The sequence below is a fragment of the Setaria italica genome, chromosome III (assembly GCF_000263155.2).
Source record: "Setaria italica strain Yugu1 chromosome III, Setaria_italica_v2.0, whole genome shotgun sequence".
In the NCBI taxonomy this organism is placed as follows: Eukaryota; Viridiplantae; Streptophyta; class Magnoliopsida; order Poales; family Poaceae; genus Setaria; species Setaria italica.
The window spans coordinates 17,596,696-17,612,028 of NC_028452.1; the positions used below are offsets into that span (position 1 = coordinate 17,596,696).

The 15,333-nt window shown below is 44.5% G+C and overlaps 1 protein-coding gene across 2 annotated transcripts; it reads right to left on the reverse strand.

Moving 5' to 3' along the window:
- Nucleotides 1-78: 78 nt before the first annotated feature.
- On the reverse strand, nt 79-4,369 carry LOC101752670 (kinesin-like protein KIN-10C). Of its 2 annotated transcripts, none has more exons than XM_004961798.3 (13): nt 4,022-4,369; nt 3,546-3,711; nt 3,249-3,449; nt 2,994-3,165; nt 2,705-2,910; nt 2,318-2,622; nt 2,137-2,228; nt 1,610-1,782; nt 1,451-1,497; nt 906-927; nt 755-823; nt 603-641; nt 79-486 (listed from the first exon to the last, which is right to left on the reverse strand). In XM_004961798.3, exons 1-13 carry the CDS (start codon nt 4,201-4,203, stop codon nt 442-444), a joined length of 1,719 nt encoding a protein of 572 aa, XP_004961855.1. In that variant the 5' UTR covers nt 4,204-4,369; the 3' UTR covers nt 79-441. The 2 variants fall into 2 exon arrangements, with proteins under 2 accessions (XP_004961855.1, XP_004961854.1); XM_004961797.3 differs by having other exon boundaries at nt 1,610-1,785.
- Nucleotides 4,370-15,333: the final 10,964 nt, after the last annotated feature.

Genomic DNA, 15,333 nt, shown 5'->3' on the forward strand with positions numbered 1-15,333 from the left:
ATGGTGCAGCCTGGGAAGTTCCGCAAAGAGAACATTTCAGAAACGCTTTCTCATAGTTCTGCAACAAAGAGCAAGAGATATTCCCAAACTTCATGGTGCAGCCTACGAAAAGTTCAGCAAAGAGAACATTTCAGAAACGTCAAGGAGGAGCAACTCGTTGCTCCATGCAAAGTAGCAGCACAACTCCTATAATTAGTTGTTCAAGTTCAGCTACAATTCTACAAAGACCACTGAAAGGCCAAAGGTGGCGATCTAGTTGAAAGAAGCAGCTGGACGTTGCCTGTAAGTCATCAACACAAGATTGAACTAACTTCACCGGCATGCGGCATCACAACAAATTACAGTACAACATCCATTTTGGTGATCTTTTTTTTTTCCTGCGGGAAATACGCCACAAGGGGCATGTTACTCCATTACTCTGGAACACATCAATTTTGGTGATCATTTGAAGATTCCAGAGGCCGTCTTCCTCAGGATGTCTTGGACCTACAAGAGCACAATGACGAAAACCAAAGGCGTTACAGGTTCTATGTAACTGGACAAAAGAATATGCTATAAGAGGCCAGAGATGCACGCCTTAAGAGACTGGGCACAAAAGTTACCTGTTTTGATGAGAGGCCGATATTTTCCAAATCCACAAGCTGGACAATCAAATTGTGTTAGAAGGTCATTTTAAACATCTTGGTTCTTTTTCCTTTTTTTTTCTTTTGAAAAGAATAACATCTATATTATTTCGTAGTCTACAAAATCTTACAGTTTTGAATGGTCTTGGTGACTCCTCCCGTAATTCCAGAATATATTCTGCTCTCCTCGCACCAATTCCCTAACAAACAAGCAGGGAAGTTATTCAGAAGAAAAGGCTGAAATAACAGTGATCAAAATACTCTAAGATGAAAGGATCATACTTTCAACTGTTGTAACTCTTCCCTGCATTCATAGGTAAAGGAAGAGAACGTTAGAATGAAACTGGAAAAAAGGCTGAATATTTTTGAGACATGAATCAGTCTAAGAACAGAAAGTTCATGTACCCTACTAGATTAACAAGCCCAATAGTCAGACTTTGTTTGACGAGAAAACCATAGAGAATGGCAGGATTCCAGCTGAAGTGTCATAACGAGAAGAAATGTAGCTTGGCCTCTCATTCAAACCAACACCTAGGGGAGCAAATAACTGGAACTAAAAACTAGGAAATCACATAAGCATCCCAAATGCCAGGCCACGTTTGCAAAGGACCCTTAGTTAATTTGTGGTGTTCGCACCCCCACAACTGGCATGTCCATGTTGATTTGTAAAGGTTGAAGCTAGAACCAAAGCTAGACAGCCATGTAATGCATGACAGTTTTTCAACAATAAGTACTGCATCAGCCACATCATGCATGTATAAAGCCAAGAACCTGCAAGAATCAGGAACACTGGAGCGCCAAACAAAAGGTTGAAGAATTGCACTTACTTGTTTCCCTCGTTTAAGAAGTCAAGGTACTGCTGAACAAGAGCTTCCTGAAAAGACATAACATCAACTGCTAAATCTTGCGTGCTCGAGAAATTTTTTTGCTAAATCTTAAACTGTAGCAAATCGCTGGTCTATGGAATGAGAAGGGGGACCACAAACCTTTAGGTTAGACCCTAGTGCATTGAATTTATCTAGTGGTGTTGCACCAGGAATCTTCTCGACTTTTGGTGTTTCTATTGGAGTTTGGGGCTCCATGTTTGAAGAAATCGGCGAAAGAGCTTTCCTGAGAGAAGCTTCATGCTTTTCTTTGCATGGAGTTACTGAAGGAAGCACTGCTGCATAAGACTTTGCACATCAGACTCATACATGATAAACAAAGTACACATGAAAAAAAATCTCACAGTTTGCTGTGAGTAAATTGCAAGCAGCTTTCATATTTTTATTGATTATAGATAGTCTTGGTTTCTTGATTTATTTAACTTTGTACATATGTAACCACTATTTTGAACAAATACAATACTCTCCTGTTTTTTTCTAAAGTACTCCCTCTGTCCCAAATTATAGGTCATTTTTTTTATTAGATTCATAGAGTTTGCTATGCACTTAGATATACCCCATGTCTAGATGCATAATAATATCTATGCATCTAGAAAAGTCAAAACGACTTATAATTTGGAATGAAGTACCTTTCTTTGGTGTATTTACTTCGTTCTGCATGTGCTCCCATGGTATGTTTTCAATGGGTACATGGACTTCTGGTTCTGGATCAAAAAGTATCCTGTGCAGCAGAAGACATAGAAATTAGAAGTTAAGAACTATGTATGGTTCCATGTAGTATTTAAAGAGGAAATGATCAGAAATACTAACTTCTTAATTTTACCACTATCTTGATCCATTGCCTTGGCTCTACACGAGATTCTGGAAGACGCTGGTTGCTTCATATGGCTCACAGAAAATGAAGTTTTGCTGGCGGTTGGGGAGAAAAGACCATCCATTCTTTGGATGCTCTTTGTTTTCCCCTTTGATTCCAACCATGCTCGCAATTTTGCTTCCATATCAACCTTGACCTTAGGAGTTTCTTGCTTGCTTGCTGAGCATGTGAAATTCCCAACATGCCGTGATCGTGCAGCCAAACTTACTGTGTTGACTGACTCCTGATATTCTGCCGGATTCTGCAACAACAAGAAACAATTAGCAAAGTTCTACAATATGAGACATGCGTTAAAATAATAAAATAAGGTGTGGAAAAGTCACCAGGCATGCTATCATCACAGAACGGCTGCTGCCTCCTAGAGAATCTTGTAGTACGCGGGTCAATTTGCTCTCTCTATAGGGTATTCGGAGCTCATTCTTGTTTAGAGCTGAAATTACATTGGACAGTGCAAACAATGACTGGTTGATCTTAGCACTTTCTTGAAGGCGAATCCCCTCATTGAAAGTCCTTCTATTGTCCTCGCTACCTAGAGACGACAATCAAGCATGGCATGAGGTAAACTAGAAGGATAAAGCTTAAGCATGTGTGGCTCCATCCAGAGAGACGTACCAGCCAAATCGATGAGGTTAAACTTTCCTTTGACAACATCAGCGCTGACCCTGAGAGAGAGTACAGCGTGGCTCCGACTGGAAACGTCGTTCAGTCCAGTATGGGCAACTTTTCTCCTCTGGACACCTATGGAATAGAGCTCCTGGAATTCCTCCATAGATCGCACGGGGACCTTGAACCATCAACGGACAACAGTAAGCAACAGGCTGAATTCCAACAAACACATTCAACAATCACCAAGCAGCATCACATTACCCAGCTTAAGCCCTTCAGCTGCATGTTGCCGTCTTTGTCATCCAATGCCATGACCTCCTTCGCTTTGGGCTCCAGCAGGTCATAGCACCGCTCCATGTACACCTCATAGTACGAAATCTCCACGGAGCACCATGTCCCAGTGCAGAGCGCCAGGACCGTCGAAGCTGCCAAAGGGATGAGCCCCGGAGAATCCTCCGTGCCCTGCGTGGCAGCCAATCAGCCAGGCTTCAGTGACAGGTTGTTTTGCCAACAGCGGCATTTCGTCAAACACATTGCAGTCAAGAGAATAGCAGGCACCTGCATCGTGTAGGTCTTGCCGCTGCCAGTTGCCCCATAGGCGAAAACTGTCGCGTTGATCCCCTCGAAGATGCCTGGGATCACTGCCCTGACCTCCCTATCGAATATCTGGTTGATGTCATCCTCTTGACCGAAGAAAGCATCCAGCCTGTAGTGCTCGCTCCGACTGCATAAATGGACCAGTACACCAAATCAACTAAGGAAGGACCATGAAACAAGTTAGAAAGCCCTCCACTCAATTAGCAAACAATTAGTAGCGGAACAACAAATTGCAGTTTGTTCTCGAGCAAACTATGTTAGAATGAATTTTCCGTAAGTACTTCACTGATTTCAGCCAATTCGCCGCTTCAGAAAAAACAAATTTCAGGCAATTTTGCTTAAATGGGTGCCAAAGTGTGACGATCTGAGATCAGCGCAGGCAGGACTCCGAGGGCCCCAATTCTTACGCTGATGATGGGCGCGCTGAGGAGGCGTACCTGGTGTGCTGGTCCTTGAGCTGGACGGTGACCTCGCCGCCGGGGTGGCTCCCGAGGAGGGAGATGCAGGGCGCCGTCGCAGATGTGGCCTCCGACGGGAGGAACGGGCGCACGCGCAGCACGACGCGCACCGGCTGCGAGGAGGGCGCGGCGGATCGAGCGGGTGCGGCGGCGGCCGCCATCGGAGAGGGAGGGTCACGCGGGGGTTGCGCGAGGCGGCTGGAGTCGGAGTCGGGCGTGTGGGTGTCGTGCGGTGCGACGACGAGACGAGGAGTGGGGAAGACGGCGACCGTTGGGGACGGGGGCCGTGGAGGCAGTTCGAATTTGAACACGGGTGGCGCCGTGGCGGTGGCGGTGCGTGGTGGATCAGGGGAAACTGATGACGGGCAGGCGTCCGCGTCACCTCGGATTCCGTTGCATACTTGCAATTGCAACGCTACCGGGCTACCGGCTGGCTGGCTGTCTGGGGCCTGGGGGGAGTCCAGCATCAGCATCCACCTCGGCACACTGGTTTGTGCCCAAAAAAAAGGTCTGACGAAAATTTGGCACGTCAAAACTATGGCCGGTGTTCGGTTGCCAACTTGCCATCCTGATTTTTGGAGTTGATTGGGTTCCAAAATTTATCCAACCAAAATCAAAGCATGTCTAAAAGTTTTGGCTACCGATTAGTCCATTACTAAGAAATTGGCACACCAATATTTTAAACCAAAGCAATAGCAAATCACTAGAAAGTTATTAAAACTCACAAAGGGGAAAAGTGTTGATTGTCATATTTTGGCGCTAAACCAAGTGAATACCAAAATTTTATATCCAGCTTTGGCATATCCTTATTTTTTGGTTGGGCAAAAATTGGAATCCAACCATGCAGAAATTTAGCGCCCCTAGAATATAGTCGATGATAGAGCCAAGACCAAATGTGTGTGTGGGGGGGGGGGGGGAGCAAACTGATTTGGCTAGCCGGCCAAAGAGCTCAGGTAGCTGTGCCGTTTGGGCTATGAGTTTCTAACATTATGACCCGCAAATATACACTTTGCTGACGAGCATGCTCTTACAAGGCTACAAACGCTAGATGTGGGTTGTCATCCATTTTAATATTTTTTATCACGTATCGCGTGAAAGGAAATTGTATAAAATCATTGTTTTCGAGATTTAGTAATACAAAAAGAGGCTAAGAGACAAAAAAGGGCAAAACAATTATACAATGAGATCTAGCCATTGGGTCATGCAAATGTTGTGCTTGTTTGCTCATGGAACAACATGAGCAAACTCTTTTCCTAAAAAAACTTTACCTATTAAAACTGTCAGCTGGACCCCTCTGAAGATTAAGACCCTATTTGTTCCCACCCTCTAAAATTTTAACCTTCTAAAAATTTTAATCAGTTTTTAAGCCATGGTCTAAAATATGTTGGTTTCAACTTCCATAAAACTGACTAAAAGCAATAAATATTGTGGCAAATAACCATACTGCCCTCCTCATGCTCCTGCTCCTTCTTTGCCCGCATCCCCTCCTCCCGCTTCCCTGCACACACGCACCCTCCTCCCGCCGGCACCCCTCCCTCTCGCTGCCCCCGCCGGCGGCGGTCGACGCCCTCCTTTCACCAGCGCCCCTCCCCTCTCTCCTTCCCCCGGCCGTCGCCCCCTACCCGGCCGCCGTGCCTCCTCCCCTCCCCTTCTTCCCCGGCCACCGCCCCCTCCCCTCCTCCCGCTGGCGCTGCCCTCTCCCCTCGAATCCCGACCGCCGCGGCCCTCCCCTCCCCTTCTTCCCCGGTCCCCTCCCAATCCTCCCTCGCCCGGATCCGGCAGGGGAGCCCCCGGACGGCCCGTGCGACGATGCAAGGGAGCGGGGGCAGCGGGAGTGAGGTTGTCGTGGGGGTTGCCGTGCGGCGGCAGTGGGCGGCAGGAAGGACGCCGCCGGCGGGGGCCGGGCGGGGAGGGACGACGGCGGCGGGCGGAATGGCGGTGAGGGGCTAGGCGGGAGGGAGGGTGGGAGAGAGAGGGGGGCAATAAACGAGGGGCAGTGGGGGTCCAGGATGAGCTTTATGAGGTTTTAGGAGGGGTGGAGCTCCTAAAGAAATTGAAGCCTCCTAAAAGTTTTTAGTCACTTTTAGTCATAGTGTTTAGCTCCTTAGTCCCCTTTTAGTCACTTTTTAGGAGCTAAAATTTTAGGAGGGTGAAAACAAACAGGGCCTAAATCATTTCTCGCCATCTAGCTCATTTTTCACCGCAACTGTACTTACTTACGAAACAAAACTGAGAGGCCATTAGAGCAGGCCCAACACTCCATGCTGTCTGGGAGCTCCAGCCTCCACATCAGCACTAGCAGTAGCCTCGCAGACTGTTAGAGAGTCTTGCAGGGGTAGCCGCTGCCTCATCTGACAAAAAGCAGAAGCACTTGACAAGCGCGCCTTGGGGGCCTTGGGAACGGAGTGGAAGCCAATCATACGCCTGCGATGTGAGGTAAGTAGCCTTAGCAGTACCATGGGCGTTGGTCAGCGATGTGAGGTAAGTAGCCTCAAGTCTTCAACATCTAGTTTTTTTTTTGAGGAGAATACAACCTGCTTGATTAGTTCACAGGTGTATAGGTGTTACAAACGCCCTCAGGCGGAGAAAGAAACCACACACGCCTACCATGCTCCATGCACGTCATAAACCGAGCCCCTAGCTAGCTTGTGAGCATCGCCGTTGGCCGCACGTCCTTCATGTACCACTTTAGCTGCTTGGAAGCCCTGCATCGACGTCCTGATCTCCCTGATGATGCGACCATGCTGGCCCATACCAGCCTCTCCAATGGCTTTGACAACATTGAGACAATCACTTGCTACCCTGATCTTTCCCAAGCAAAGGTCGTTAGGTAAAGCTAATCCCTCGCGGCACGCCATAGCTTCCAAGATCTCCGGGTCTACATAACCTTCCCAGGTTATTACCGCCCATGAAAGTTCCATTAGCATCCCTTGCTACTGCAGCCATAGATGCCTTGCTTGAACTCTTGGCCAAAGCAGCATCTACGTTTATCTTCGCAAAGCCCTCAGGCGGTGCAATCCACCAAGGTATCTCGGCCTTAGGTGTCGTGAGAGGCTTAACTCGATCCTGAGCCAGTTTGAGGTCTGAACAGAACCTATTGATGAAACAATGTGTGGACAATGGGCTTTGAAAACTTTCTTCATGGATTGCTTTCCTCCGCGAGTACCAGATTGCCCACAAGGTCACTGCTACTCGTGCCATTGCTTCCTCTGAAAGAGTATGCTCATCACCTCCGCTAACCAACCCCTAGCTTCCTACTTGGGTATCATGGACAAATGCTCAGCAATCTCCTCCTCTTCTAGCGCCCATACACACTAGGACGGGAGGCGCGCCTTGCCGCGCCCGCGCTTGCTACGCGCAAAAGAGCTAGGACGTGCATGGATCGGTTGGGATACTGGATACATGTAGAGAATCCTATAGAAGGGAGATATGGCACCAAATTTTTAGCATTTTTCACTGCAGAATTGAGATAATAATGAAAAAGTGGAACCCACCAAATAGGTGGGAAAATTGAAATAGATGGAACAAACCAAATTAATAGTTCCCAATGTTTCTTTTTTGCCAAATGAACAATGTTGTAGTAGACCAAAATTTTGGTTATCAAGGATAAATTGAGAATAAGGCCCGTATGGATACTCCCTGCTAAAGTTTAGCACCTGTCACATCGGATGTTTGGATGCTAATTAGAAGTATTAAACATAGGCTAATTACAAAACTAATTGCACGGATGGAGTCTAATTCGCGAGATGAATCTATTAAGCCTAATTAGTCCATGATTTGATAATGTGGTGCTATAGTAACCATTTGCTAATGATGGATTAATTAGACTTAATAGATTTGTCTCGCGAATTAGCACATGGTTTTGCAATTAGTTTTATAATTAGCTCATGTTTAGTCCTCCTAATTAGCATTCGAACATCCGATGTGACACTGCTAAAGTTTTAGCACCTAGTATCCAAACACCCAAAAATAAGAATAAGAAGAGCAAGTATGACCGAATTTTAGATACAAATGATATATATTAGATGATTTTGTTTTTTTTCCAATATGGTTGTTCGAGTAATGAGGCCATTAAGCTGACATGAAAATATCAATGTGGAAGTAAGGAGCGTCAGAACCATAAAAAGAACTTGACATGAAACCAGACTATCTACCTTGCTGCACAGTTGGGGTCTCTTTTGGGTGTGATTGGTTGCTCGCACATACCCGGAACCGGGCTCCCCGCGTGTGACTAAGGCCTGATTGGTTACCTGGGCCTTTCACTGGGCCTGGTTCACCGGGTGCAAAAATACCCTCAGAGCCTGGCTCCCGTGGTGTGGCCGATTCGACCTTCTCCCCAGAGCGGGTGCGGCGCGTGCAAGGCGAGCGCGCGGCGGGCGAAAAAGCTTTCGCGCGTGCACGCAGGAAGCTTTGGCGCCTTCGCTAGGGTTACCGGGCGATTTTGCGTCATTCCGCGGCCATAAATGGTGACCCCGACCCTTCCCCTTCCCTCTCGCGCAGATTTGTTCCTCCACCGGCGGCTCGCAGGTTAGGGTTGGACCCTTGTCCCCTTTCGTTGTTGTTTTTGATCTCCGGAGGCCTGATCTACCACCCCCATGGGTTTTCTTTGGTTCGCAGGTTGGAGTTGTTGACGGATCTGTTGGGCAAGGCAAGTTTTTTTTGCATCCTTTGTTCGGATTTCGTCAAAACCGTAACCCTAGGGTTCGATAATCCCACTGACCGGTGCTTTTCTTATGTGACACATGCAGGCCCCCACTAGATCTGAGTTCTTCGGTTGTTCCTAGGTACGATTCTTGAGTTTAAGGACCCGATCTAATTTCTTTATTGGTTCGTATATACGACTTTTTAGTTTACGCACCCGATCTGAGATATTAGGTTCGGTTCTGAGTGATTACTTGTTTTTTGGTTGCTAGGTTTGCCGATCAGACTCCCCCTCCTCCGGACGCCACTGATCTGTTCGTGGTTCGGTTGCGGATCTGAGTTCCCCGTCCTCTCACACACTGTTCTCCTTGTTGCTGTTGTTGCGGTAAAATATCCTAGCCCTTGCCCCTCTGTGCATGCGCATGTTATCCTAAAACCATGCTGTCGATGGTTACTATGTGGTTGAAATGATGGCTACCAGTGTTGTTTGATATGTGAGCATACTCTGAGCACACTTGTTCATGATGTTGATGCGTGTATATGGATCTGAGCATATTTTTCCATGTGAATGATATGTTTTTAGATTGGTCTGAGCCTTGTTGTTCATGTCAATGATGTCTTCATGTTGATCTTATTATTTTTGTCCATGTGAATGATGTTTTACAATACTGATCTGAGTCATGTTGTCCATGTCAGTGATGTTTTCATATATTAATCTGAGCCTTGTTGTCCATGTCAATGATGTGTTTAGATATTGATCTCAGCCTTGTTGTCCATGCCAGTGATGTGTTTATATATTTATCTGAGCTTCTGTTGTCCATGCCAGTGATGTGTTTATATATTTATCTGAGCTTCTGTTGTCCATACCAGTGATGTGTTTATATATTGATCTGAGGTTTTGTTGCCCATGTCAGTGACCCTTGTTTTGCATGTTATTCATATAGATGGCTCTTGAAGACAAGAGACACATGCTTATTATTCATGCAGCTGCTCTAGTGGCTGCCATGTATGCATTCTTCCTGAATAGGCTTAGGATGGCTAAACCCTCACGTCCTCAGATTAGTTATGCCCCAATGAGTGTTATGGATGAGAAAAGGCAAAAAAACTTGAATAGAATTTATAACTGTAATGATGTAGAGTGTGTAAACATGTTTCGCATGAGAAGAGCCCCTTTCTTTAGGCTATGTAATTTTCTTAGGGCAGGGACTTGCTTAGAGATACCATACATAGTAGTGTAGAAGAGCAACTTGCTATGTTTCTCCATGTTGTTGGGCATAACCAAAGGTTTAGAGTTATCCATGAAAGTTGGAGGAGATCTGTAGAGATAGTAAGTAGACATTTCAAAGAGGTGTTGTATGCAATTGGTGAACTTAGGCATGAGATGATTAAGGCTCCATCAACTGAGACCTCTTAAGATTACAAACAGCTCAAGATGGTACCCATATTTCAAGGTAACACAATAGTATCCATATGACACAAATAATGCATAATTGAGTAAAAATTTTGTAATTAAGTGTTGTTGGGTTTATGTAGGATTGTGTTGGGGCTATAGATGGCACTCACATCTATGCTAGAGTCCCAGCTAAGATGCAATCAGCATTTAGGGGGAGGAAACACTATACAACTCAAAATGTGCTAGCCGCAGTGGACTTTGACTTGAAGTTCACTTATGTGTTGGCTGGCTGGGAGGGTTCTGCACATGATGCCACCATTCTAGCAGATGCACTAGAGAGAGAGAGGATGGGTTAAGGGTTCCACAAGGTAATGAATTAAATTAGTTCCATAAACCTAGTTACAAACTAGTTGACTCTAGGACTAATACCTGTTTGTAATCTTTCTAGGGAAATTCTATCTGGTAGATGCTGGATATGCATGCCGTCCTAGATTCCTATCTCCTTACAGGGGTACTAGATATCATCTTAATAAGTTTGGTGGTAGAAATTACCCAACCAATCCAAAGGAGCTGTTCAATTTGAGGCATTCTAGTATGCGTGTTACGGTTGAAAGAGCTTTTGGGGCTTTAAAAAATAGATTTCGCATTATTGACAACAAACCTTTTCATCCATTCAAGACACAAGTGAAGTTGGTCCTTACTTGTTGCATTTTACATAATTGGATTCTGGGGCATGGACCTGATGAGGTTATTCCTCTTGAGTCCACATGGGAGCCTAATTTTGTTAATGGCCATGGGATCCCTGTTGATGACAATGCAGCTTGGGCTTTTGTTAGGGATGAATGGGCTAATCAAATGTGGGCTAGTAGGTGTAATGCACATTTGTAGACATTGGATAACTTTGCTATGGTGTTGTAATGTTTCTGTTCCTGTTGCACCTTCAAACATTGGACAACTATGCTATGATGTTATGTTATTCCTGTTCTTGTATTCGTTTTTCTTTCTCACTTTGAGGCATTAGACAACCAATTGAACTACAATTAATGGACAAGTGTGCAGTGATGATATGTGCATTCTGTTAATTTTCATGAGGCTTTGGGCTATATGCAATGATGATATGTGCATTCTGTTAATTTTCATGAGGCTTTGGGCTATATGCAATGATGATATGTGTATTCTGTTAATTTTCATGAGGCTTTGGGCTATATGCAATGATGATATGTGCATTCTGTTTCTATATGCATTGTTGTATAGTTATTGCACATACATGAGGTATTGGGCTGTATGCAATGATGTTTTACTATTTCCTGAGGCAATGGGCAATATGTAATGATGTTTACTAGGACATGGCACAAGTGAATGGTCAGTTTGATCTGGTGGAGGAACTTGAGGCTGCTGAGGTTGTTGCCCAAGCTGCCATCCATGCTGGTGGCTAGGCTGCACCTCAAGCTGCTGGCCAGGCTGCCGCAGCTGCTGGAGGCCTGGCTGCAGGTGTTGGTGGTGCTGGGTAGTAACCCAGGGCTGCTATGAGGTGGACTAATATGATGTCTGCATTTATGCTTCACCGCTTCTTTCAACTAATCTCTACTGGTGTGAGAACTGACAAGGGGTTCAAGGAAGTGCACTTGAACCAAGTTGCCAAGAGTGTCAATGAGTTCTCAGGGCTTGAGGTCACAGGGACTCAGGTCTACAACCATTTGAGGAAGTGGAGACAGAGGTGGGTCAGGATGATCAAGCTGAGAGAACTAAGTGGTGCACTGTAGGATGATGACAACTTCATGATCACTTTGGAGGATGAGCACTACAAGGGCCATGTGCAGGTAATCTTATGTTTACTACCTCATCTGTTTTGTAAGATACCCAATTTTGCATATACTTATGATGTGTTACTTGTTTGGATTTCAGGCACACCCAAAGGATGCTGAACTGTTGAACAAGCCCATTGAGAACTACCAGCAAATGGAGGTGATCTTTGGGAATGGGTTGGCAACAGGGAAATTTGCTATGGGATCCAGTGAACCTTTGGGGTCCCTTTCTGACTTTGCAGATTCAGAGAATAACCATATCAAGCTGGATGATATGGTAGGGAAGTGTCAACCTGCTGGTCCTCTTGGTTCAGAAGCAGGGAACAAGAGGAAGAGTTCCATGCTTAGTGAGGGGGACATTTTGGTGATGACTGGGATGACTGATATTGTCAACAATGTTGCCAATGCCATTATTCAGACCAAGGTAGAGGATGTGCACCCTAATCTCTATGATGCTATCATGTTCATGCCTGGTTTCACTGATGAAGAACTGATGACTGCCTATGAACACCTTCTTAGCAACAAGGCTCATGGTGCTGCTTTTGTCAAGATGAATGGTTCTCACAGGGTGCTGTGATTGAGGACCTACTTGGCAAAGCACTTCTACATACAGTGAGGCTCTTGTGCAGAGACCTACTTTTGTGCAATGACTATTCTTTTGTGCAGTGACTGCTGATCAGATGGTGGCTTTTTTTTGCATGAGCCTCCTGGTCAACTCCTTCATTCTTTTGTGCAGTCACCCTGACCCTCTTCTGTTGGTAGCCTCCTGGTAGCTGATTAGTGATTGAACATTGATTCATCAGATGTAATGACTGACTGACTGGTGATGACTGAGCATATGCCCATTGCCAATGATGCTGCTGTGTTGATGAATGAACATATGCCCATTGCCAATGATGTCGCTATTGCTTTATTGTTATTTTCATTCTGAGCATATGCCCATTGCTAATGATGCTGCTGTTGCTTGTTACTTTCATGTCATTGCCAGTCTAAGCATTTGGCTCCTGATTTCTGCAGTTACTTGTTGTGTTGTTCTAATGTTACTGTGACCATATGCCCAATGCCAATGATAAGTTCATGTTACATTCTGTCCTAATTTCTGTCATTTTGCTACCTACTTACATATAATTCAAAATATGAGCTTATGCCCTTTGAAAATGATCAGTACATTCCTAATTCAGTCATTTATCTCAATTATGTCCTAATTCCTGTCATTTTGCAACATGATTTCATCTAATTCATAATTTGTGCTAAATTCTGTCATTTTGCTATATGCTTTCATCTGTTCCTGAATCCGAGCATTAGCCATTTGCCAATGATATGTGCATTTCTGTTTTCTGAATCTGAGCAGTTCTTGTCAGGTTATTTGTAAGGCCAATGATACTTTGTTCTATGCGAATTTCTATCATTTTGCTATATGCTTTCATCTGTTCCTGAATCTGAGCGTTAGCCTTTTGCCAATGATATGTCATTTCTATTTTCTGAATCTGAGCAGTTCTTGTCAGGTTATTTGTAAGGCCAATGATACTTTGTTTTGTCCATTTTTGTAGAAGACATGGCTTGGTACGTTGTCAGTGTTGGTCATCAAACTGGAGTGTACTCCAGCTGGGAGGCTTACCATGATCAGGTGAATGGATTCAAGGGAGCATGCTACAAGAAGTACAAGACCAAAGACGAAGCGATGCAAGCTTTTCATGGTGCAAAATTTGAAGCTACAGAGCTACCGGCGCAACCTCGACCTATTATAAAGAATGCCCAATGGGACTGTAAATATATCTTAATGTTGTTAGAGGCTTTAATTATCCTAGTTCAAGCTGTAATAATTGTGGTTTTAGTTTCAAAGTCTAAGTAATTTTAGTTTAGTTACAAACTAACTCTAGTTTCCTCAAAAATTATGTTTGACCACTGACAGGTAACTTCACCTGATCAATGCAAGTGGTGATTGGAACCGCCTCTATGCGACCAACCAAACAGCGTCTGATTTTTGAATTCCGGGTTCGTACGTGCAACCAATCACCGTATCTTCGCAGCCTGGTTCAACTCAAACGACAACCAAACACGACCTCTTTGCATCCCCAGATCCTGATTCCGGTCGACCTGGTTCCCTGGTGCGAGCCAGGCTCATCAGGGAAGAGAACCAATCACACCCTTTAGCAGCTGGCAGCCAACACTGCTATCTGCCGCTCTGCATATCAATATTAACCACCATATCATGAACTATAGGGCAGCGACCGATGATAGTAGGCCATAAAATTTTAGAAAATGGGTGCATAACTCACATCGGTTGATATCCTAGACACCAAAGCAAAAAAACGTGAGTTACAGCCTCACAGGGTACAGAGGTTGCAGATGGCTCAATAAAGCTATGGTATTTCCCAGTAAAGTATCATTGAGAGTTTGAGACCATATCCTAAACGGATGTGGTCAGGTTTTAAGACAAATCTTGGTTTGATTTTTTTTTTCTCGACCACACAAGAGCTCCCTAAATTATTACATCAAGAAGAAGGAAGTATGACACTCTCGTTTCATGAGGATAGAAAATCCACAAAAATGGACGCATTCAGTAGAGCAATATCAATGTGTATTTCCTCTAGCAGGTGTTGGCCCCCTCTGAATTTGTTGTCAAGCTCCACCACTACATAGAACGCATGAACTCGACAACTTGGAAAGCCTGAAACATGGAGAACAGTAAGATACATTTATGCTATTCATAGAGAAGTAACACACAAAGATCTGGTACTGAACAAAATGAAGATTTGGTAGGGAACCCTAGCCACGGACCAGACCCTTGGCAAAATGTAAGTAAAGAAATAAATAAAAGAGCCCATAAATTTCCTGTACTCTGTAAATCAAGTAAAGAAAGGGCAGGAAGAGTAATTAATGGTAATTACTTTAAGAAGCATCGTTCAGAGATGCAAACTGCAGCATACAGAAAAAGATGCAAGCTGCAAATGGATTCTGAACTTTTCTATACTGGAGAGCAAAGAAAACTCACTAAGCATAATTAGTAAATGCCATACTTGTGACTGGACTTGATTTTCACATGTAATTGTTTGGTTTTTGATGAAATCATCACTTCAATTCATTAATGAGGCAATAGGCATCAAAACAAATATGATCCAGAGCACTGCACCCTAGCTCCCCATTAAATCATTCATTGAAGTTCTCCTAGCCTTATAATTCTTTAAAGTATAACAACACATCTTTAATATTTCAGAGTTATCCTTAGGCTACACACTTCAAATATTTGCCATGCACAAGATGAAATGGAGCAAGAAGAAAGAGAGGTCAGAACAGTTATTCAGCTTATGTAATTAGCTTGGGTTTTTCATGGATGCAAAAAGCATGATAGGCTGCATCTGTACTGGTTGAATCAACTATGGGGGTGTTTGGATACGAGGTGCTAAACTTTAGCAGGGTCACATCGGATATTCGGATGCTAATTAGAAGGA

Bases quoted from the DNA above. Each gene is read 5' to 3' on its own strand.
- LOC101752670 (XM_004961797.3), bottom strand. From the start codon at position 4,203: ATGGCGGCCGCCGCCGCACCCGCTCGATCCGCCGCGCCCTCCTCGCAG. The intron at 1,498-1,609 runs GTTTGTGGTCCC...ATGTCTTTTCAG, and splicing joins CACTAGGGTCTAACCTAAAG to GAAGCTCTTGTTCAGCAGTA. The intron at 642-754 runs GTAAGATTTTGT...TTGATTGTCCAG, and splicing joins CACCAAGACCATTCAAAACT to CTTGTGGATTTGGAAAATAT.